Source organism: Oryctolagus cuniculus, chromosome 21, assembly GCF_964237555.1.
Source record: "Oryctolagus cuniculus chromosome 21, mOryCun1.1, whole genome shotgun sequence".
Lineage (NCBI taxonomy): Eukaryota > Metazoa > Chordata > Mammalia > Lagomorpha > Leporidae > Oryctolagus > Oryctolagus cuniculus.
This window is the reverse complement of record NC_091452.1, coordinates 27,021,222-27,045,878: the sequence shown is the minus strand read 5'-3', so window position 1 is coordinate 27,045,878 and position 24,657 is coordinate 27,021,222. Positions and strand designations below refer to the sequence as shown.

Below are 24,657 nucleotides of genomic sequence, written 5' to 3'. Positions count from 1 at the left end.
GCCTTTCTGCCTCAGCAAATTTGCCTTTCCTGGACATTTCAAATAAATGCAGTCATACAATAAGTAGTCTGTCACGGGACATTTCAAGTACGTGGAATCATCCAGTGGTTTTTGTACATCTGGCTTCTTTCACCTGGAAGAGTGGTCAGGGCTTCCTTCCTTTTATTGCTGGATAACGTCCTGTGGTACGGCCACACTGCGTCCTGTTTCTTCCTGCACCAGTCAGTGGACCTTGGACTGTTTCCAGTTTGGGCTGTTAAAGAACATGACTGCTGCGGGGCAGAAGTGTGGAATAGCTGTATCCCGTGTCAGCATGTATGCTTTCCAGTCTTGATTCCACATCTTGATTCTAGCTTCCTCCTAATGTGCACTCAAGGGGGACAGCAAGTGATGCTCAGGTAAATGAGTCCCTGCCACCCACGTGGGAGACCCAAGTGGAGTTCCTGGCTCCTGACCTTGGCCTGACCCAGCCCTGGCTTTTTTTTTTTTTTTTTTTTAAGACTTATTTATTTGAAAGGTAGAGATACAGAAAGAGAAGGAGAGAAATAGAGAAAAAGAGGGAGGGAGAGTAGGAGGGAGGGAGGGAGAGAGAGAGAGAGATCGAGATCTGGTTCACTCTTCAAGTGGCCGCAACAGCCGAAGCTGAACCAGGCTGAAGCCAGGTGCTAGGAGCTTCATCTGGATTTCCCATGTGGGTACAGGGGACCAAGCACTTGGGCCATCTTCTGCTTTCCCAGGTGCATTAGCAGGGGGCTGGATTGCAAATGGAGCAGCTAGGACATGAACTGCACCCATGTGGGATGCTGGTATTGCAGGTGGTGGCTTTACCTGCTATGCCACAGTGCCAGGCCCTCGTTACTGTAGCTTTATAGTATCTGCCTGCATTAGGTATTCCAACTTTGGTTCTGTACATAATTGTTAGTGCTCTTCTCTGTCCTCTTCATTTCCACATATATTTTAGAATGAGCTTGTTCTCTGCCCCCAGAAAAGGGTGTTGAGATTTTGATTGTACTTACATTGAACCCATAGGCCAGTGGCAGGGGGCAGGGGAGAGGGGAATTGACATCATAATGATTTTAAGTGATCTGTGACCATGACATGCCCCTTGTTTTATTTAGGCCTTTAAACGTTTCTCTCAGGGAGGTGTATGTTGTGGTGCAGCAGGCTAAGCCACCAGTTGGGATGCCTGGATCCCATCTCAGGGTGCCTGGGATCAAGTCCCAGCCCTTCCGTTTCCAATCCAGCTTCCTGCTGATGCACCTGAGAGGCAGCAGATGCTGGTCCAAGTACTTGGGTTCCTGCCGTCCATATGGGAGATGGAGCTCCCCGCTCCTGGCTTTGGCCTGGCCCAGCCCCATCTGTCGGAGGCATTTGGGAGTGAACTGGTAGATTTAAAGGTTCCTCCATCTCTCTGTCACTCTGCCTCTCAAATAAATAAATAAATATTTTAAAAAATTCTCTCAAATGTTTTATAGTTTATAATGTAGAGGCCTTCCATGCTATTTTTTATTAAATTCCTAAATATTATGTTTTTGTTGCTATTATAAATCTCTTTAAAATTTCATTTCCAGTTTTTTTGTTGCTAAAATCTTGAAATTCAGTGGTTTTTTTTTTTTAAGATTTATTTTATTTATTTGAAAGAGTTACAGAGAGAGGTAGAGACACGGAGAGAGAAGTCTTCCATTCGCTGGTTCACTCCCCAGATGGCTACAACAGCCGGAGCTGCGCCGATCCAAAGCCAGGAGCCAGGAGCTTCCTCCAGGTCTCCCACGTGGGTGCAGGGGCCCAAGGACTTGAGCTATTTTCCACTGCTCTCCCAGGCCACAGCAGAGAGCTGGATCAGAAGAGGAGCAGCCAGGACTTGAACTGGTGCCCATATGGGATGCCGGCGCTTCAGGCCAGGCTTTAACCTGCTGTGCCACTGCACCAGCCCCTCAGTGGTATTTTTGTATGTTTACCTTATTACATTCTATAGAATTGTGATATTCATCTATTAGTTGTATAGATTTGCAGATTACTTAAGATTTTCTTTGGAAATAGTTGTGTTGTTTGTGAATAAGGAGAGGTGGACTTCTGTTTTGATCTTTTTACTCTCCTCGCATTAACCATGTTGGCTGCGATACCCAGTACAGTGTCAAGAAGAAGTGTCCAGAGAGTGAGTCCTTGCCTTCTGTCCAGTCCCAGGAAGCAGCAGCATTTCATGTTAGCTCTGGGTTTTGAATAGATGGCAAAATCGCTCCTCAGCTGCCTGCCAGTGGTGGGAATGATACGGGCCTCCTGCCTGAGGATGGATGGTGCCATCTTTTGTCTAGAACTGTGTTGTCCCGTTGGACACTGTTCATATGGGCTGTTTACATTAATTAAAGGTATATCATGAGGGTACTTTAAAAGTTCATTGAAAATAGAATTTAAAAATTGTTTGGGGGCAGAAATTTTTTTAGAACCCATGGATAGTTTTTTCATAGTGTGTGTGTTTTCCATGAATTCTCTGAAGAACCCTCATAACACACAGATTTCTGAATTTTTTTTTGCACCCAAATAAAATTATCTTGTACGTCCATTGTCCACCTTTTTGAAATACCCCTGTAAAGGTCAAAATCGAGCTCCCTAAGTGTTTTCCCCAGCTATGGTTCAGATGCTTCCTAGCCAGCTGCAGCATAGCAGCACGCTGTCCTTCACAGCACGTGTCTGACTGTAGGCAGAGGAGCCCTGTTAGAGGCAGGAGTTGGCTCACTGTGGAGAGGTGATTGCGTTCTTTCCCGAGGGTTGGAGATACTAAATAGAGAAAGGACGAGTTGGGTTTGGGCTACCCTCCCTGGAAGTGTTTTAAAAAACTACAGAAACCAGTCTCAAACTATTTTCTCTGGCAGTTTGCTTCCACAGAGCTGATTTCTGATTGCTGTCCATACATTCTTTAAGTAGTCAGACTTCGGCATCTTTTGGAAGAAGAATCGAATGCCAGTGTCTAGCTATCCAGGCATGAACTACCAGTGCCAGCAGTTGGTTTGCTACTCAGGCAGCTTTTCTCTCCCTCTTCATCGTATTAGCTTAAAGGAGTACACTTAAAGTAATACTAAGAGGATTGGGAATAAAGAGGAGATCATTTTTTTCTTTTAGATTTTAATTTCTCTCTCTCTCCCCCTCTCTCTTTAATTTCCCATCTAATGGAATCCTAGCCGGGAAGACGCTTCAGATCTTTAACATTGAGATGAAAAGTAAAATGAAGGCTCACACCATGAGCGAAGAGGTGATCTTCTGGAAGTGGATCTCCGTGAACACTGTCGCCCTGGTGACCGAGACCGCAGTCTACCACTGGAGCATGGAAGGGGACTCGCAGCCCACGAAGATGTTCGACAGGCACGCCAGCCTGGCGGGCTGCCAGATGATCCACTACCGTGCTGACGAGCACCACAAGTGGCTGCTGCTCATCGGCATCGCAGCCCAGGTGAGCCGCCCCCGCCCCTGCTCTGAAGGCAGCCTGCAGGGCTGGTGCTGCTGCGGTGGGATTGCTGCATCACTGGGGGATTGGCAGACGTGGAAGCCCGAAGGGACAGGTCTGAGGCCGTCCGAAATAGAGATGACCCGGAAACCTGCACTTGGGTGAGAGAATTCCAGGTCGGCTTTGGCGTTCGCTGGTGTGTTCTGTCATGTGACTGATGTCCATCCTGCAAACGATTCTTGGCACAGTTTTGAGGAGGGACTTGCTCAGGAACTTTGTGAACCTACTTGGCCCCGTAGTTTTATCCAGAGGTATTCTTTAGGCTCTGTGCTGAGGACTTAACCTGTGTGATTTCCCATCCTCCCTTTCTTTCCTTCCTGGTGACCAACCCAGTGATCAGGTATTGGAGCCCTGGGATATCCAGCCCTGGCCACAGAGTGGTGTAGAAGTCGTATCTGGGAGAGCCGTGGGGGTGTATGAGGTCAGGGAAGGCCCACCACAGCCGGGGCATCTCAGCTGTGCTTTCCCTGCTGTAAAAGTACATTCCAAAGGAAACAGTGCATGCCAGGGCATGGAAACCAAAGAGGACGGCTCCTCCTGGGAGCGCAGGGTCATCGCCAGCACTGGTCCAGGAGGACACGCAAGAGGCAGCTTAGAGAGGCAAGGCTGGCGGGGTGGGCAGGGGCCAGGCGGAGCAGGCCCCTCCATCTCGCCACCAGCCTGAACTCTGTGGCCGGGCTTCAGTAAGAGTGATGTGACTGTGTTTCCTCTCGGCCCTGTAGTAGGACGGAAGGGATGCTCCCAGGGATGCCGAGGGTGTGGACCCCCTTGAAGGCTGGGCGCCTAGAGACAGAGGAAGAAAGCCTTGTGTGAGAGAGGTGAAGAACCACGTAGGGGAAGCAGCTATCTTCACTGTTCAGGTCTCTTCCACTCTGCAGCTCCCAGGAGAAACGACGCATGCGGGACTCGCACGGTGGCAGTGACCTTGAGATGACTGAGAGGCGAGGTTGGGACTTCCAGAGTAAAATGGTGATGAACTTGGTGGCCTTAGGAGAAAGCAGAGTTGGGTGGTGGCTGCTGTTTGTCCCTGAGACGAGGCATAGCTGAGCAAGAGCTGATGGACCTCTAGCCCAGCCAGCCTGTTCTACTGTGCACACACAGGCTTGTCTTCCCATGAATCTTTGCTATAATCTAGGGGACTTGCCTGAACTCACAGTGTCTCTCAGTGGTGGGCCCAAGGCTTCCATTTAAGCCGATACTTCTCGTCAGGGCCAGTGGTAAAGCAGGAGCGACAGTAGCCTCGTGGGAACCCCCACCTCACGTCTGGGGTCATGGACGTTGCCATTGCTCTGAGGTTACAGTGGTGTCCTCTGTAACAGAGCTCGTTTGCGTCTCCTTGCCCAGGCTCTGATGGAAGGAATGATTTTCTGCCCAGAACATTTTGCTGTGTCCTGTCTTCTGTTAGCTGGAATGGTTTCTCCTTGGAATCACTGACTCGTTAGGGCTCTGTATGGAGCTTTCCTCATGTGGAGGCTCTGCCTTTGGCTTCCTGTGGAAGAGATGGGGGTGATGCTGGCCTTTACGTGGGGTTGCAGGCACTTTAGGTGTTGGTGGGGGACATGGCAGGGAAGGGTGTTTATGATGTGAAGGCAGCAGAGGGTTGCATTGCACAGAATGCAGTGAACCTGAGAATGCTGGGCTGCCCAGTGAGGGAGCCACACACAGGCAAAGTCTGCAGACACGCTGCCATGGCGAAGTTTCTAGGTGATGTGGACGTGGAAAGGAAGAATTGACTCACTCTTCCTTTGGGAGGCTGGAAGAGGAGGTGGGAGAGAGCAGCTGCTCGGCCCCACGTGCTGTTTGGATGTCGCCTGGAAAGGTGTGCTGTTTGAGTCTTTGTGTTGCCTTCAGGAAGAGACCTCTGAAGTCCCAGGACCCCCACCTCACAGTTGCTCACAGCACAGCCTTGGTTGCTCATCCTCATTGCCTGGAATACTGTTTATATTTGGACTCCCTGTTTATTCTGTGGAGCTGGGTTTTTGCACTGAGTCTGGCCTGCAGTGTGTGTGTTTTGCCCAAAATAGATAGGGGCTGAGGGGTTAGGGAAGAGTAGAACTGTGAACTGAGAGTCGTGAAAGCTTGACAGTCATTCTGAATCTGGTATCACCGACGTAGCCGTAAGCAGCGTGTTTGACAATTCATGGAACACTTACTGCTTGCCTTGTGCACCTCCCCTGCAAGCCTCCCAGCCTTTGCTTTGCTCTTCATAGAGCACTGAACTTGCATTTCTGTTCTTCCAAGCACATTTTTTCTGCGAAGGCCCAGACAGAAAATGTTTTTGGGTTTGTGGACCATGTGGTTTGTGTTAGAACTGCAGACAGCCAGAGACAATGAGTAGTGAATAAGCATGGCTGAAGCCATTGTTTTTTGTTTTTGTTTTTTAATCAGAAAAGAAGATCCAAATTATATAGGAACAAAAGAATCACTAGGGAATACCATGAGCACTGTATGCCAGTCAATTAGGTAACTTAGGTGAAAGTTCCCAGAAAGACACAGATTACTGAAAATGACTCAAGTAGAAATTAAAAAAAAAAAAATCTGACTAACTCTACAACAGTTTAAGATGTTGAATTAGTAATAAAAACTACCCACAAAGAAGAGCCTGGCCCAGGTTAATCCTACCAGATATGCAGATGACAGTTAATTCAATCCTTCACAGATGCTTCCAAAGAATAGAAGAGGAAGGGTCTATTTTCCAGTTCCTTCCGTGAGGCCAATAGCCAGGCAGAGAAAACTATAGCCTGCTGTCTCCCATGAATATTGATGGAGAAATTCTTGATAATACTAACACATTGAATCCAGCAACTTCTGAAAAGGGTTATGCACCACAACCAAGTTGCCCTTATTCGAGGAATGCAAGGTTGGTATGATATCCAAAATTAATTAATAAAACCTTGTGGTCATCACAGTAGACAGAGAAGCCTTTTGTCAAAATCCCACGCAGTGTGATAATAGAAAGGTTCAGCAAACTAGGAACAGAAGGAAACTTCCTCAGACTGATGAGGGGCGTCTGAAAAATCCACCGCTGCTGTCTCACTTAACTGGTCCTGGGCTGAAAGCTTTCCCCCAAGATCAGGAACAAGACAAAGATGTTTGTAGGGGTTCCAGCCAGAGCAGTCACACAAGCAAAAGAGATGCAAGTCACCCATGTTTGAAAGAATTAGCACTGTTTCTATTTGTGCATGTTGCCATCATGTATGTTGAAAATCCTAAGGAACTTAGTAAAAATCATGAGGTTGCACGGTTCCAGATCAGGATACAAGAATCAATTGCATTCCTACATACTTGCAATGAACAATCTGAAAATTACATTAAGAAAAGTCAGTGTGTGGTTGCATGTTTGACACAGCAGTTAAGATGCCACTTGGGATGTCCACGTCCCATATCAGAGTGAGTCCTCACTTTGCTCCCAGTCTGCCTTCTGCTGAGGCACACCTGGGGAAGCAGCAGGTTACGGTAAAAGTAGTGGGGTCCCTGCCACCCACATAGGAAGGAGACCCAGATTGAATTCCTGGTTCCTGGCTTCCACCTGGTGTCTGGTTTCAGCCTGGCCCATCCTCAGGGAGTAAACCAACAGATGAAAGATCAATCTCTCTCTCTCTCTTCCTTTCAAACAAGTAAATAAATAAATCCGTATAAGAAAAGAATCTAGGGCTGGCACAGTGGTACAACAGGTTAAACCGCTGTCTGCAATGCCAGCATCCCGTATGAGCACCAGTTCTAGTCCTAGCTGCTCTGCTTCTGATCCAGCTCCCTGTTAATGCACCTGGGAAAGCAGTGTACGATGAGCCAAGTGCTTGGTGAAAGATCTCTCTCTCTAACTCTGACTTTCAAATAAATAAATAAATCTTTTTTTTTTTTTTTTTTTTTTTTATTTTATTTTTTTGACAGGCAGAGTGGACAGTGAGAGAGAGAGACAGAGAGAAAGGTCTTCCTTTGCCGTTGGTTCACCCTCCAATGGCCGCCGCGGCCGGCGCGCTGCGGCCGGCGCACCGCGCTGATCCGATGGCAGGAGCCAGGAGCCAGGTGCTTTTCCTGGTCTCCCATGGGGTGCAGGGCCCAAGCACCTGGGCCATCCTCCACTGCACTCCCTGGCCACAGCAGAGGGCTGGCCTGGAAGAGGGGCAACCGGGACAGAATCCGGCGCCCCGACCGGGACTAGAACCCGGTGTGCCGGCGCCGCTAGGCGGAGGATTAGCCTAGTGAGCCGCGGCGCCGGCCAATAAATAAATCTTTTAAAAAAATGTAAAGTGCTGAAGAAGCTCCCTATTTTTAAACCAAAAAAAAAAAAAAACTGTTTACAATAGGATCAGAAATAATAAAATATTTAGGAATAAATTTAGCAAATGAAGTACAAAATTTGTACTCTGAAAACTATAAATTGTTGAAAGTAGTGAAGATTTCCTCCGCCTAGCGGCGCTGGTACACCAGGTTCTAGTCCCGGTTGGGGCGCCGGATTCTGTCCCGGTTGCCCCTCTTTCAGGCCAGCTCTCTGCTGTGGCCAGGGAGTGCAGTGGAGGATGGCCCAAGTGCTTGGGCCCTGCACCCCATGGGAGACCAGGAGAAGCACCTGGCTCCTGCCATCGGATCAGCGCAGTGCGCTGGCCGCAGCGTGCCGGCCGCGGTGGCCAATGGAGGGTGAACCAACGGCAAAGGAAGACCTTTCTCTCTGTCTCTCTCTCTCTCACTGTCCACTCTGCCTGTCCAAAAATAATAATAATAATAATAAATAAATAAATAAAAGAAAGTAGTGAAGATTTAAATAAGTGGAACAATGTTTTATGTTCATGAATTGGAAGACTTTTTAAATGGAAGCACTCTTCAAATTGATCTACAAATTCAGTGTAGTTACTTTTGGAATACCAGCTAGCTTCATTGTACACACTGACAACTCATCCTAAAAATCGTATGGAATTTCCAGGAGCCAAACAGTCTCAATTTAAAAAACAACAACATGGGGGTCAGCTCTGTGGCTCAGCAGGTTAACACCCTGGCCTGAAGCACCCACATCCCATATGGGCGCCGGTTCTAGTCCTGGCTGCTCCTCTTCCAATCCAGCTCTCTATTATGACCTGGGAAAGCAGTGGAAGATGGCCCAACTCCTTGGGCCCCTGCACCCACGTGGGAGACCAGGAAGAAGCTCCTGGCTCCTGGCTTTGGATCTGCATAGCTCCAGCCGTTGCGGCCATCTGGGGAGTAAACCATCGGATGGAAGACCTCTCTCTCTGCCTCTGCCTCTCCTCTCTCTGTGTAACTCTGACTTTCAAATAAATAAATCTTTAAAACAACAACAACAGAAATCTCCCCAAAATTGGAATATATGCTTCCCACTTTCAACCTTTGCTGCAGACCTATAGGATCAGGTAGTGTAGTGGCAACAAAAGAACAGATTTACAGGGCAAGCATCTGGCGTAGTGGTTAAGATGCTGTTTTTATTGCCTGCATCCCATGTTTCAGGTGCCTGTGTTTAAGTTCTGGCTTTGTTCCCAATTCCAGCTTCCTGCTAATGTACAATCTGGGCTGCAGCAGGTGATGGCTCAAGTGCATTTTATTTCTCCCTTTTTAAAATTTGTTTCTTTTATTATTTTCTTCCTTTATTATAAATAAGCAATTAAACAAGAATTATATGTGAATCAGTGGAATAGAATTGAAAATTCAGAAACATATCATTTTATGGTCAATTTATTACTTTTTCATTTTATTTGAAAGGCAGAGAGAGAGAGAGAGAAAGATTTTCCATCTGCTGGTTTATTCTTCAAATGCCTGCAACAGTTGGGGCTAGGCCAGGCTGAATCCAGGAGCCTGGTACTCAGTCTGGATTTCCCACATAGGAGGCAGGGCCCCCTGGTACTTGAGCTATCACCTGCTGCCTCCCAGGTGTGTGTTAGCAGGAAGCTGGGATCAGAAGTGAAGAAGGCGCTGGGTACCGTGGCACAATGAGTTAAGCCACAGCTTGTGATGTTTGCATCCCATCTCAGTGCCAGTTCAATCTGGCTTCTCATCTGACTTCTTGCTAATATGCATCCTGAGAGGCAGCAGGTGAAGGCTCAATGCTTGGGTTCCTGACACACTCACATGAGAAACTCGGATTATGGCTTCAGATTCAGATTCAGGCCTGACCCTGACTGTTTCAGGCATTTGGGGAGTGACCCAGTGGATGGAACATTGATCTCAATCGCTCTCTCTTGCTGTCTGTCATACTGCCTTTCAAACAAATAAACATTAAAAAAAGATTTGAAGAAAAGGGGGTTCAGAGCTGGGCACTCTGCTGTGGGATACAGGTGCCTCATGTGGCACCTTAACTGCTGCACCTGATGCCTGCCCTGTGCTTGACAGAGATACCGAGCCACTTCCGTGAAGGAACAGGGTGGTCTGGTCAGCAGTCTGGTACACTGGGTATCCATGTGCAGAAGCATGAAGTTGGGCCATTACCTCACATGCATACTCAGAAGTTAGCTCAGAGTGGATCAGAGCCAAGTAAGACTTGATGCTATAGAAGTCTTCGAAGAAAAGATAAGAGTAAATCTTAGTAACCGTGAGATAAGCAGAACCTCATTTTTTTTTTTTAAAGAATTACTTATTAGAGAGAGAGAGGTCTTCCATCCACTAGTTCACTCCTGAAATGCCCGCAACCACTGAAGCTGGGCCAATCAGAAGCCAGCAGCTTCCTCCAGGTCTCCTGCATGGGTGCAGGGGCCCAAACATTTGGGCCATCTTCCACTGCTTCCCGAGGTCATTAGCAGGAAGCTAGATCAGAAGTGGAACAACCAGGATATGAACCGGTGGTCATATGGGACGCTGGCACTGCATAACCTTCTTAAATGCAACATCAAAAACACTAGTGATGGCCAGCACCGCGGCTCAGTAGGCTAATCCTCCACCTAGCGGCACCGGCACACTGGGTTCTAGTCCCAGTCGAGGTGCCGGATTCTTTCCCGGTTGCCCCTCTTCCAGGCCAGCTCTCTGCTGTGGCCCGGGAAGGCAGTGGAGGATGGCCCAAGTGCTTGGGCTCTGCACACCACGGGAGACCAGGAGAAGCACCTGGCTCCTGCCTTCGGATCAGCGTGGTGCGCCGGCTGCAGTGTGCCGGCTGCAGCGGCCATTGGAGGGTGAACCAATGGCAAAGGAAGACCTTTCTCTCTGTTTCTCTCTCTCACTATCCACTCTGCCTGTCAAAAAAAAAAAAAAAAAAAAGCAGCTAGTAATGAAGAAAAATATCAATAGATTAGATTACATCAAAATTAAAATCTTTTGTGCTTCAAACAATTCCATGAAGACAGTGAAAAAATAACCAGCAATATGGATAATGTTTCCAGGTCACGTATCCATAAGAAACTTGCATTCAGAACATGTAAAAAACCCTTACAATTCAGTATTAGAAAGACAGTGCAGCTCAAAAATGGGCAAATGATTTGGACAGGTATTTTCTTAAAAAGACATAGCAACGACCAATAAGCACAGGAAAAGATGTTGGTGATGTTAGTCAGTGGGAAAATACAAATCACTTTATACCCTCAAGGGTGACTGCAGTAAGAGGAGATAGACATCAGGTAGAGGCGAGTGTGTGTGGAAACAGTGGAGCCCTCACTTAGGAACCCTCAGGAGTGTCCAGTGGCATAGCAATAGGACAGAGCTTAGCAGTTCTCAGAGCTGCTGTGTGACCCTGGCGTTCCACTCCTAGTAATGGCCCAAGAGGAGCAGACACCTCCATCCGCACCAGCAGCCACCAGCTTGTCCTCAGGCTCAGTGACGAGGCCCCAGAAAGCCCCTCCTCCAGGATGGCAGAGAGAACACTTGCAGACCTTAGAATCAGCTTTCTCAGGGCTCTGGAAATCAACTACAGGTTTGCAGAAAGTCGAGAAAGTTGTGTTGAGGAGAATTGGCTGTGTCTCAGAACAGCCATCTGAATGGTCTTCTGACTTGCCCTAGTCCCATCCCCCCTCTATCTGTGTGATAGCCCTGGAAACTGACAGCTCCACAGTCCGGTGCAGCCCTGCCGCCTAATGGCCTGTGAAGGAAGCACGAAGGATTGGAGCTCCCCTGAGAAAAGTCACTGTTCGACCTGTCTGGCGGGTCCTTGGAAGTGGGTCTTCACTCGAGAGCTTGTTCCATGGAAACAACCTCCCCATCCTGACACCTTCGTGAGAAACCGTAGGAGCGACTTGCTGACATTACAGGTGCCCAAGGGCATGGTAGCAGCTGGGGCAGGCAAGCAGCTGACCAATCTCCCAACTGGAACTCTGACCCGAGGCTATTTCTGGTGCTTTTGGCTCTAAGAATGCATCCACACTTCTGCCAGCACTGGCCGTAGAGCCAGGCCGGTGCTCAGCACCATCACTTCTGGAAGCCTGCCTGCACATCCCAGCCATCACTCTTCTACCTGCCCAGTAAAGAATGGAAGATGACCAAGTTGAGCTTTAAGTCCAACCAGCCCTTGGCCTCTAAGCAGAATAGAGGAAGCAAAGCCAGGGCAGGCCATGTAAGCAGCTTACAAGGAGCCTGGCAAAGTGCCAACATCTGAGAGAGGCGAGGCCAGCCAGAGGGGAACAAAACCAAGGCTAGTGCCAGGACCCAGAACACCAGCACAGCTCCAGGAAGGAAGACAAGGGGCAAAGAACTGGAGGAAGAAAGGAGGGCACTGGGGACAGTGCTGTGGCGCAGGGTTTTAAGCCACTTCCTGCTGTACCGACATCCTTTATGGGCACCGATTCAAGTCCTGGCTGCTCCACTTCCCATCCAGCTCCTTGCTAATGTGCCTGGGAAAGCAGTAGGAGATGGCCCAATTGCCTGGGCCCCTGCATCCACATTGGAGACCCAGAAGAAGCTCCTGGCTTCGGCCTAGCTCAGCCTTGGCTGTTGCAGCCTTTTGGGGAGTGAGCCAGTGGATGGTCCAGTGGTGGAACAGCGTTCCTGTGACCTCAGTTCCCAGCCACCCCTGCCACTGGCACACGCACTTGCCCTCTTAGACAAGACTAGCTTCTCACTCAGTGTACCCTGTGCCTGCCAGGCTCCTCACTCTCTTGTTGGTGGGGCCATGGTTTGCAGGCCTTTCTCTGCTCTGCTCTTTCCTCTGGCTTCCCACAGAGGGACCTGGGAGGGCTCCCCTGGCCTAAGTTGGGGCCCAGGTCCCATCTCATTCTTATATGACCACTCTGCTGCACTGGGACTCACCCGCTCTCTTCCTTCCCTCACCTAACCTAGTCCCTGGACAGCCCTCTTTGCAGTTCGGGAAGGAAAGCAGGGAGACCCCCTGCCTGCACCCTGGGATCTGAGTATCTGTTGCAGGGACAGAACCTGGTTCACTTGTTGTCCAGGTGAGGTGCAGGTTCCCTGCAGCAGTCACTTAAGGTGTGTCGGAGCCACTCCCCTAACCCTTCTTGCTCCTGATGTAGGCCTGTTTCCCTGCCTACACCTGGGACACTGACAAGGCGCCAGCCCTGCCCACCCCTGCCCCAGCTGCTCTTCCCTACCCACAAGGTTCTGGTTCCATCTTTCCTCTCCATAGACTACCTTGGGACCGGTGGTTCTGTTTTGTTCAGTGTTTCTTAGTTGGCCGTCATTGCAGCTGCTGTCAGCACCACATGTCTGTCCTCATTGCTTCCCTCTGTTCTGCCTAACTCCTCTACCCTGGGACCAGAGCTTTTTTCAGGTCTCCCATGCGGGTGCAGGGGCCCAAGGACCTGGGCCCTCCTCCACTGCTTTCCCAGTGTGGGGAGCAATCCGGACTAGACTAAGTTACTCGAATTAGGACTTATTCTATGCATCTGCTCTCCCACAATATGGCGCTGGGAGAGAAGTAAACAGCTTCCGCACAGCTGCCTCCAGTTCAACCAATTAACTGTAGGACTTGCTCCTGATTGGAGAGCAGCGTACTCAGCCGAGTTGGGATTGGCGGAGGAGGACTATAAAGGAGGAGAGAGACGGCATGCACCAGGAAACATCTATGAGGAACATCTAAGGGAACCCGTGCAGCCCCCCAGAGAGCCGGCCGGCGGTGTGCCGCTCCCCTGCGGAAGTGGGGAATGCGGCCAGGGGGAACTGCCCTTCCACGGAGGTGGAAGGGATAGTAGCCAACCCGGGAAGAACCAGCAGCAAACCCGGGGAGGGCCGAGCAGACAAAAGAACAGCTCAGGGTCCTGTGTTGCTCCTCCACGAAGAGGGGGAGCGACATAATGGTGCCGTGACTCGGATAGGAAACCTGACTCGGATAGGAAACTTAGGAGGGAAGAAACGGGAAGAACTGGGAAATTACCGGAGAGAGAGATTAGCAAACAGCCTAGGGAAAAGCCGGACGAAAAAGGTGCCGGAAGAAGCTATTGAAAGCCTAGGCATAGATTCGGATACGGACTACGGACTACGGGGGGAAGCTGGGAGAAATCTCTAAGGGCGAAAGCGAAAGTGAAAGCTAGAACAAACAGACTCGGACGCGGACTGTGGGGAGAGGCCAGGAGAAATGAGGGAGGAATATCGTTGGAGGAAAGCTTGGGGAAACATACCGGGTAGAGAAAACTGTTAGGGAAATTGAAGCCGCGGGGGGCAGGCCAAGGCGGAAACGAAAGCCACTTTGGGGTTCTCAGGTTAGCCCGGGAATAGGGGGCGAAAAGTTGAAGCCAGAAGCTGAGACGTAAGCCAGATTGGGATCCGTCTGATTAGCCCGGGGAGCAAAGGACGGGAAGCCAAATCGTGGGGCGGAGACGTACGCTGGGTTGAATTCGCCAGGCTAGCCCGGGGAACTTAGATTGAATCCTAGTGGCGGAGACGCAAGCTACGCTGTGTTACTCGCGGAAGCCGCCGCGTGCAGAGAGCACGGGGCGTGAATAGATAGGGAACGCTGGCGTAGGCCGTGGTTCAGACGCGAAAGGGTTAAGCGTGGAGACCGCGGACCGCGCAAAGCCGGGAAGCCGCGCAGATGAGGCGCGGGCTGAAGCGGCTCAGAGCCGGCGAGGCGCGGAGAAGCAGCCTCGGGGCGGAGCCCGCTGGCGGGGCGAGGCGCCGGGAAGCTGCGCGGAGCCGTGAAGCTGCCGGCAGGGCGAGGCGCCGGGAAGCCGCGGGGATAAGAGAAAACAGAAGTTTAGAAATGGAATGAGAGCGGGAAGCTGCGGGGATAAGAGAAACAGAAGTTTGGAAGTGAAGTAAAAGAGAAATGGGAATGCTGGAAGATAGAAGTGAAATGGGAGAGGTAGGAATGCCCGGAGATAGAGAAATAGAGAAAAATAAGGCCTCCCCTCAACATGCCAATTAGAAGGCTTGGATTCGGTCTGCCTAATCAAGTGAGGCGATGAGCACCTGCGGGCAGCTAGCAGCTTATGCGCCGCAGGTCACCGAAGACAGGCACGAATTAACATCAGTAAGGCTTCCCCACAATACAACAATATTAAGCTTGGATTCGGTCTGCCTGATTTAAGGCGGTAAGCGCCAGCAAAGCTCGACCAGAGTATGAGCTGCAGGTCACCGAATATAGGCACGAACCAACACTAATAAGTCTCCCCCACAATACGGCAATGAGAAGGCTTGGATTCGGTTTGCCTGATAGGTTTTGTAAACACCTGCAGGCAGTTCTAGCAGAGTAGAGCATGCGCTGCAGGGCACCGAACACAGGCACGCATCAGCGCCTAAAAACCTCCTCACAATGGCGAAGAGAGGACCCGGATTCGGTTTTCCTGATTGATAGGACTTGTAAGAGCCTGTGGCAACGCTAGCAAGTAGAGCAGAGTGTGTGCCGTGGGACACCGAAGACAGGCGCGTATCAACGCCAAAAAATAAAAAGAAAGGGGGATCTGTGGGGAGCAATCCGGACTAGACTAAGTTACTCGAATTAGGACTTATTCTATGCATCTGCTCTCCCACAATATGGCGCTGGGAGAGAAGTAAACAGCTTCCGCACAGCTGCCTCCAGTTCAACCAATTAACTGTAGGACTTGCTCCTGATTGGAGAGCAGCGTACTCAGCCGAGTTGGGATTGGCGGAGGAGGACTATAAAGGAGGAGAGAGACGGCATGCACCAGGAAACATCTATGAGGAACATCTAAGGGAACCCGTGCAGCCCCCCAGAGAGCCGGCCGGCGGTGTGCCGCTCCCCTGCGGAAGTGGGGAATGCGGCCAGGGGGAACTGCCCTTCCACGGAGGTGGAAGGGATAGTAGCCAACCCGGGAAGAACCAGCAGCAAACCCGGGGAGGGCCGAGCAGACAAAAGAACAGCTCAGGGTCCTGTGTTGCTCCTCCACGAAGAGGGGGAGCGACACCCAGGCCATAGCAGAGAGCTAGTTTGGAATTGGAGCAACCAGGACTCAAACAGGTGCCCGTATTGGATGCCGTCACTGCAGGCGGTGGCTTTACCCGCTACGTCACAGTGCTGGCCCCAGGAAAGATTGTTTAAAGAGAAAAAAGTGGAAGCCTTGCTTGCCATTGTAAGGCTCTTTGAGTAGGTGGGGAACAGGCTGAGGCTCTGAATTTCATCCACTGTGCTCCTAGGCCTGAGGTTTTGAGTTTCAGGAGCCTGGGCTGTGGCCTGTCACCTGTTGATCCAGCTTTCTGAGCATCTCACATTGGGTATAAATGTTCTTAACTTCTTTGCTGGGAAATGTTAAGTCCTAAGTTTTATCAAAGATACTAGCCTTCTTAGTTTTTTATTAGATGCATTTTTTGCTGTTTATAACTTCAGAAAATACCAATGAGCCATGATCTCATTCCCCTGAGTTAACTACAATTTTTTTTAAAGATTTATTTATTTATTTGAAAGGCAAAGTTACAGAGAGGCAGAGGAAGAGAGAGAAGTCTTCTGTCTGCTGATTCACTCCCCAAGCGGCCACAACAGCTGGAGCTGGGCTGATCCAAAGCCAGGAGCCAGGAGCACACCGGCCCAAGGACTTGGGCCATCTTCTACTGCTTTCCCAGGCCATAGCAGAGAACTAGATCAAAAGTGGGGCAGCCAAGACTTGAACCGGCACCTACATGGGATGCTGCCACTGCAGGCAGTGGTTTTACCCGTTACGCCACACCTCCAGCCTCTGAGTTAACTACTATGAACATTTGGAGTTTTCCCTCCAAAATGTTCAAGGCTTGTTTTCTGTGAAAATAAAAAAGTGTATACATACACATGGTACATTTAGCAAATTACCTTTGCTTTAAAAAAAAAGAAGAAGAAGAAGAGGTGGGAGAGAGAATCTTCCATCCACTGGTTCACTCCCCAGATGGCCAGGACAGCCAGGGCAAGGCCAGGCCAAAGCCAGGAGCCAGGTCTCCCACAAGGGTACAGGGGTCCAAGTACTTGGACTATCTTCTGCTGCTTTCCCAGGTGCATTAGCAGGGAGCTGGATCGGAAGTGGAGCAGCTGGGGACTCAAACTTATGCCCATATGGGGTGGCGGCTTAACCCACTGCACCACAACACCAGCTCACAAATTCACCTTTTCTGTAGTCTGTTTTCCTAGTATTTGACATCTTTCCACAGTTAAATCATGCCTTTAATAGCTAATGTATTTCATTTTTTTAAAAGATTTATTTATTTATTTGAAAGTCGAGTTACACAGAGAGAGGAGAGGAAGAGAGTGAGAGAGGTCTTCCATCCACTGGTTCACTCCCCAGATGGCCGCCACAGCCAGAACTGCACTGATCTGAAGCCAGGAGCTTCTTCCTGGTCTCCCACGTGGGTGCAGGGGCCCAAGGACCTGAGCCATCCTCCACTACTTTCCCAGGCCATAGCAGAGAGCTGGATTGGAAGTGGAGCAGCCAGGATTAGAACCAGCACCCGTATGGGATGCCGGCACTTCAGTCCAGGGCATTAACCCGCTATGCCACAGCGCCAGCCCCATGTATTTCATTTTTTTTATTAGAGAAAACATAGCAATATGTAACTTTCCTTTTAGAAACATTGAAGAATTGTTTTTAGTTCATCTCTTGTCTCTCCTACTCATTGCAAATATCTTTCCTTAGCAAAACCGTGTGGTTGGGGCAATGCAGCTCTATTCCGTGGACAGGAAAGTCTCTCAACCCATAGAAGGCCACGCCGCTGCTTTTGCAGAGTTCAAGATTGAGGGCAATGCCAAGCCTGCCACCCTTTTCTGCTTTGCTGTTCGCAGTCCTGCAGGAGGCAAGGTAAGACCCAGTGTGCTTTGTCTTCTTCTTCTTCTTCTTCTTCTTTTTTTTTTTTTTTTTTTGACAGGCAGAGTGGACAGTGAGAGAGACGGAGAGAAAGTTGCTGTTGGTTCACCCTCCAATGGCCGTTGCGCCCGGCGCACTGCGCTGATCTGAAGGCAGGAGCCAGGTGCTTCTCCTGGTCTCCCATGGGGTGCAGGGCCCAAGCACTTGGGCCATCCTCCACTGCACTCCCGGGCCACAGCAGAGAGCTGGCCTGGAAGAGGGGCAACCGGGACAGAATCTGGTGCCCTGACTGGGACTAGAACCCTTGGTGCCGGCGCCGCAGGCGGAGGATTAGCCTATTGAGCCACGGCGCCAGTGTGCTTTGTCTTCTTGCAAGTTAAGCAGCCGCGAGTCTGCAGAGGTGTGGTTGTGGTGGGCACGGCTCACAGTGGTATGTAGAGCCACTGACTTAGTGTACACTTCCATGCTTTGGCAGCAACCTTTGCATAAAGTAACCTGAAGTTGGCTAAATTGTTCCCTAAACATGCTCTTAGAGATGATCATGGGAAATAAAAAGAAGTGAGGCGCTCCTTCCACGCCAGGGTCAGGCTCACGGAGCAGACAGCTCTGAAACCACCAACTCAGTGCCGTCTTTGCTGTGCACTTGGCTCCCACACTTCCACAGTCTCCCCACCCAGCAGATGGAGCTGCAGAGTCGAGGCTGTCCCCTGGGATGACAGGAGTTTTATTAGATTCAGGGGTCCCACAGCACCTGTGTGGCAGGGCTGTCATGAGCAGGGGTGTGCAGGTGATTTTGGGGAGACCTGGGCTTCTGGGGTTGCAGCAAGTCCTTGGGCAGCTGCTTAAAGACAAGAGTCCTTAACCCAGGAAACTTCCCAGAAATACTGCCTGAAGTCCTCGAGTATCCCCAAGGAAGAGGCATTCCAAGTAAGTGGCCGTCTTCCCACGCTGCCTCTTCAACGCACACTGCCTGGAGTCCTGCAAGTTACTGTGTGTTGTGCCTCATGCCGTCTGTGGAGAACTGGTGGGAGACCAGGAATCAGGTCAAATGTCGGCCTTGTTGATGGAAGCTGATTAAGGACCCTGACTTGAGGCGTGTGCCACAGAGCACTGGCCACTGCCTCTTCACAGACAGAGCTGGGCAGCGACAAGCCCCCCTTTCAGGAGCAGAACCTTGCCCGGCCGTCTCCCACAGCACACTGTGGCCCGCAGAGGAGGGTGGAGAGGGCCAGGGAACCAGCGGCCTGGGAAGTGCAGATCCCTGCAGTAACCTCGTGAGTGCCGCCCCAGTCGTGGGGCTGACCCCCAGCTCCTCTACCACAGCGACAGCTTGGGGTCTCATTGGTGTCTTCCTCAACCAGGGCCCCTTGCACGAACCGTCCTTCTCACTGGGTCCACCTATCCTCACGGGACTGGCTCAGCTTCTCCGTGTGTACGATGGAGTTGCATTGGCACCAGTTCTTTGTGGCCAGCCACTCCTCAGCAGGTGCTACCTGCTCTCTTCCTGCCTCCTCCCAGGGGCCTGGCTTCCTTTCCTGTGTCTCACCCTTTGTCCTCATTTCCGTGCAGGAAACCATAACTCTTGCTCTCTTGTCTTCTGTTGTCACAGACTGGGCTGTAGCAAACTTCATGGCTCTCGGCCTTCAGAGACCCTTATCACCTCACAGTTGGCTTAGGGTGGCTGTTCGTTAGGTCCTCAGAATCACTGCAGTCTTTCTCACTAATAGGCCTAGCCAAAGAATTGTCCTAACCTGCCTTTTATCTGCAAGCACCTGCCTGTACACATTCACATGTCCCTGTCTGACCCACAGGGCTCCCTGCCTCCACTAAAAAGCTGTCCTTCTGTTTTCCTCACCCCCTTCCCTGCACACTCTCTGATCTCTGCCCCCTTCTCTGTGCCAAGCCACGCTCAGCTCTTCTCATGTGCTGTCTGCGATCACCAACACTCATGACTTCTCCCAGTTGTTTCGGCTGTGGCACCTCTCTTCAGATGCAGGCTGTAGGAAGGCGACTATGTAAATCAGGAGCATGGAGTTCTGAAAGCAGGGTGGACCCCTCATCGCCGCCCTCCCCCCAGATTCTGCAAAGGTTCTTCCATCTCCCAGCATAACCTTTCAGAGCTCAGGCCAAGCCACAGTGGGACTGTCCCATGAGTCTGGTGTTCAGTAATGAGCTCGTGTCATCTGTCTGGTTGATATTAGCCTGAGCTGTGGCCAAGAGATCAGAGAGCACATCTTAGCTGGAGCCTTCTGTTTCACGGGCGTGGGCACCGAGGCTCAGGGAAGAGTGAGGAGACAGGCCTGCCACCTCTGGAGCTCAAGGTTCTCAGGTTTGCTGGTGCTGGTTCCTTCTGCTGCACTTGGTGCTGGGATCGACACAAGCAGCGCAGTGAAGGGACCGTCTTGCCTAGCTTGGATTAACTGCACAGCACCTAGACCTGGGACCCTGCTGTGCCACGCCGCGGTTAGCACCCATCTGCCACCAGGGTGTTTACTTGAGTTGACCCAAGATCTCTCTTCCAGTTGCACATAATTGAAGTGGGACAGCCAGCGGCAGGAAACCAGCCTTTCGTGAAGAAAGCCGTGGATGTGTTTTTCCCTCCGGAGGCACAGACTGATTTCCCTGTGGCTATGCAGGTAGGAACATGCCGCTGCGTGAGTGCCCTCGTGTTCCCCTGCACCTGCTCAGGGACGGGAGACACCAGCCACAGTCTGCTTGTGCTGCCTCCCTCCCGCCTGGGATCTCGAGTCATTCAAACCCATCTGGGGGCCTAGAGCTTCAGGATGGTTCGTAAAGGTTCTGTTCATAGAAAGGAAAGCCCTTGCTCAGGGTGGGGTAAGGCAGCCTGAGACTTTCCAGCTCACGGACTGAAGTCTCAGGTCTTTTCTCTTTTATTGTACAAGACTAAGTGTTCTCTGTGGTACGAGATATACAAAGAAATAGTGGCTGAACTCATCGGATGTAAAATATGTTCAAATATCTGTTATATAAAAGTGTAGATGTAAACTTTTCTGAACAAGACTGGTGTCACACTGTGTATAAGAGATTATCTAGGACAGGCATTTGGCACAGCAGTCAGGCTGCCACTGGGGATGGCTGCGTCCCACGTCAGAATGGCTAGGTTCCTGTCCTGGCTCCAGTCTCCACTCCAGCTTCCTGTTAGTGCACACCCTGGGGGACAGCAGAGGATGGCTCAAGTAGTTGGGCCTCTGCCACCCACGTGGGACACCTGGATGGAGTTCTGAGCCCCTGCCTTTAGCCTGGACCAGTCCCAGCCATTGTGGCCATCTGCGGAGTGAACCAATGAATGGAAGCTCACTTGCTCACGCTCTCTCTCTCTCTTTCTTTCTCTCTCTCTCTCTCTGTCATTTTCCTATCAAATACACACACACACACACACACACATATGTGTATGTATATATATATATATATTTTTTTTTTTTTTAAGTACTGATTTTAAAAACTAATGACTTGGGGCCAGTGTTGTGGCATAGTGGGTAAAGCTGCTGTCTGCAATGCCAGCATCACATATGGGCACCAGTTTGAATCCTGGTTACTCCACTTCTGATTCAGCTGTCTGTTAATGTGCCTGGGAAAGCAGCAGAAGATGACCCAAATTCTTGGGCCCCTGCACCCATGTGGGAGACCAGGAAAAAGCTCCTGGCTCCTGGGGAGTGAACCAGCAGATGGAAGATCTCTCTCTCTCTCTCTCTCTCTCTCTCTATCTCTATCTCTATCTCTAACTCTCTCTAACTGTGCCTTTCAGATAAATAAAAATAAATCTTAAAAAAAAACTAATGACTTAAAAATTGCCATGCACACACACACAAAAATGATCCACAAAACATTCTGCTTCCTTCTGAAGGTTTTACGATGCATTGCTATCATTAGCAGTCTTTTACTATTATACTTCAATGGTCAATTCAGACGAGTATTTTTGAGACAGTTCTCCTACCACTGATAAAGACTGAGGTGGCAGGTGTTAGGGATAATATTCATTTAGCCTACTGAGCTTTCTGGGCAGAAAAATATGAAGCACTTCACAGATTGGCATGTCATCCTGTGCAGGGGCCGTGCTGATCTTCTCTGAACCGTTCCAGTTCTAGTATATGTGCTGCTGAAGCGAGCCCCCGGTCCAGTCCCTGACCCTTATGCCCACCCTCAGGTTCCCGGCAGCCCTGTGAGCATCCTCATGTTCCTCGGAATTGTTGCCCACTCGTTCAGAGTAAATTCTCATCTATGGTGGTTTCTCTCTCAATTACTGTAAGTTTTTGAATCTTCTGGTTTGACAAATGCATCTTCCTTTTCTCCAGCCCTTCAGCCTGCCCTGCATGTTTAAAGTTTTTTTCTCTAAGAGTTGATGATCCTTGGCTAAGGTCACAGATTAGTGAGTGGTAGTGGAGAGCAGGCTGGAGTGTGAACTTGATGTTTGGGATCCTTGTCCAAAATTTTCCCCCTTTTATGAACTCACTGCTTGTTTAAGGGAGTTGGGTAAGAAACTGGAGAAAGATATAAAAATATTTTTGTTTGTTTTATTTGAAAGACACAGAAACAGAGAAAGGGAGAGAGATCTCTCATTCATAGGTTCACTCCCCAAATGCCCACAATGGCAGGAGCTGGGTCAGGCTGAAGCCAGGAGCCAAGAACTCCATCTGGGTCTTCCACAAGGGTGGCACAAGTGGCCCCACTTGGGCTGTCACATCTGCTGCCTCCCAGACACATCAGCAGGAAACCAGATTCAAGGCAGAGGCAGGACTTGATCCCAGGTACTCCAACATGGGATGTGGGCATCCCAAGTTGGGGCTTAACCTGCTGTGCTGTGACACCACCCTATCCTCGGGCCTTTGTTCAGGAGAAGGTGGGCAGAGTGTTGGCTTATAACTAGTCCACAAAGGATGGGACTTGGAATCCAGGGCTGAGAGACTCAGCAGTCTCCCTCGTCATTTGTAAGCCTTTTTGCCCTTCTGACGTGTTGTTCTCTGTCTTCTTGTAGATTGGAGCTAAACACGGTGTCATCTACTTGATCACGAAGGCTGGCTATCTTCACTTGTATGACCTGGAGTCTGGCGTGTGCATCTACATGAACCGCATCAGTGCTGACACGATCTTTGTCACTGCTCCGCATGAGCCGACCTCCGGAATTATCGGTGTTAATAAAAAGGGACAGGTGCGTACCTCTGGGTCTGGAGCCTCAGCTCTTTTCCTTCATCAGTAAAGCAACTGGGTATGCCTGGCCCCTGCTGTTACCCTTGCCCTGTGTTTCCCCTCTCCTGTGTGTCCTCCCCTGTCCTCTGCAGCCAGTGCTGGCCCTAACCCCAGGGTCGCTTCTGAGAGGGAAGCGGCTCCTTGCTCCCCAGTGGAGACCACGAACAGTCTTGGTGCCATGTACACATTGACTGGGGAGGGTTGTAAAAGCAGGCACCATGCTAGCGAGGTTTGCTTTTCTCAGCCACAGTTTAAAATATGGTCAGGAGAAATAGCTCCATGCTTTTAGAAAGCCGTTTGGGAAGAAAAAGTGTCTGTCGCAGCCAGGCAAGTCGGTGTGGCATTGTCCTGAACACACCCTCTGGGCAGAGCCTGTGGGACCGTGTTTTTCTGTAGTCCTCTCAGGAGCTTCTTAGAACCCCCGGGCTGTGGCTGCACCCTGGTCCTCTGCCTTGTTGCCAGCAGGCCTCTGCTTCCTTTGCATCCTGTCACTCTGAGCACCGTGTCAAGGGTGTGCTCAGCTCTGGGCTGGGAAGTCGCCAACCATCCATGTCTGTGAGGGTCTGGCAAAGTGGGTGCCCGGTGCCCCCTTCCTGCCTGAGCCCATCTCACTGGTGGGTCTTCACAGGTGCTGTCGGTGTGTGTCGAGGAGGAGAACATTGTGAATTATGCAACCAGTGTGCTTCAGAATCCGGACCTGGGTCTGCGTTTAGCTGTTCGTAGTAACCTGGCCGGGGCAGAGGAGCTGTTTGTGAGGAAGTTCAGTGCCCTGTTTGCACAGGGAAGCTATGCTGAAGCCGCCCGTGTCGCCGCATCTGCACCAAAGGTGATGGAACTTGAGCACTGTGGGCCGTTGCCAAGTTTGTTTATCTATTTGAGAGGCAGAATTACAGACAAAGGGGGAGAGAGATCTTCCATCTGCTGGTTCACTCCACAAATGGCCTCAACAGCCAGGGCTGAGCCAATCAAAAGCCAGGAGCCAGGAGCTTCTTCCGGGTCTCCCACGTGGGTGCAGAGGCCCAAGGACTTGGGTCATCTTCCGCTGCTTTCCCAGGTCATTAGCAGAGAGCTGGATCGGAAGTGGAGCAGCCAGGACTTGAACCAGTGCTCATATGGGATGCCAGCGCCACAGACGGAGGCTTAACATAATTCTCTCAGCATAGGCCCCTTCCCAAGTTCTGAGAAGCCACTTCAAGAGTGAAGGAAACCGCAGGACAGCTCACTGCTGATCCTGGAAGAATGAGTGCTGCGTTGGTGGCTCTTGGTTGGCTCGTGCCTGTCTGTGTGAGCACATCTTTCTGACGCAGCAGCCTCGCTTAGGTGCAGTTTTGCATTTTTGACAACTTGGAATTTTTCACTGGTGCTGCTTTGTTGTCAGACCTGTAACTCCATAATACACCAAGTCCTCCCACCCACCCTATTTTACCACATTCCTACCCTGACCTTCTAGAGAATCCTGGTATGCTAGGTATGGCCTTTTCTGTGACTTAGCGCATTCGGATAAATGGGACTGGATCTGCTCCTAGTAGATGAGGACTTTTGAATTGCTTTTCCGTGTATGTTTTTTTCTGTCTTTCAAATGATGGTGATGAACAATCCATTTCTTTTTCGTTGTTTTTTAAAGATTTTATTAATTTTTTTTATTTGAAAGGCAGTGTTGCAGAGAGAGAGGGAAAGACAGAGACAGAGATTTTTCCATCTACCAATTCACTCCCCAAATGCCCACAACATCCAGGGCTGGGCCAGGCCGAAGCCAGGAGTGTGAAACTCCCATCTGGGTCTCCCATGTGGGTGGCAGAGGCCTGAGTACTTGGACCATAATCTGCTTTCCCAGGTGCATTAGCAAAGAGCTAG

General features: G+C 50.3%; 1 protein-coding gene and 1 non-coding gene across 3 annotated transcripts in view; one reads left to right on the top strand and one right to left on the bottom strand.

Moving 5' to 3' along the window:
• CLTCL1 (clathrin heavy chain like 1) overlaps window positions 1-24,657 on the top strand; it is a 110,759-nt gene that overhangs the window by 27,969 nt on the left and 58,133 nt on the right. For both annotated transcript variants that reach the window (XM_008250238.3, XM_051837308.2), the window contains exons 3-7: window positions 3,177-3,445; window positions 17,431-17,592; window positions 20,121-20,234; window positions 22,592-22,765; window positions 23,432-23,629. In XM_008250238.3, the coding sequence (XP_008248460.2) occupies window positions 3,177-3,445; window positions 17,431-17,592; window positions 20,121-20,234; window positions 22,592-22,765; window positions 23,432-23,629 (917 nt within the window). The remainder of the gene's footprint in view (window positions 1-3,176; window positions 3,446-17,430; window positions 17,593-20,120; window positions 20,235-22,591; window positions 22,766-23,431; window positions 23,630-24,657) is intronic.
• LOC127488358 (U6 spliceosomal RNA) lies at window positions 21,623-21,728 on the bottom strand. Its single transcript, XR_007916033.1, has one exon. It is a non-coding gene; the product is annotated as a U6 spliceosomal RNA (small nuclear RNA).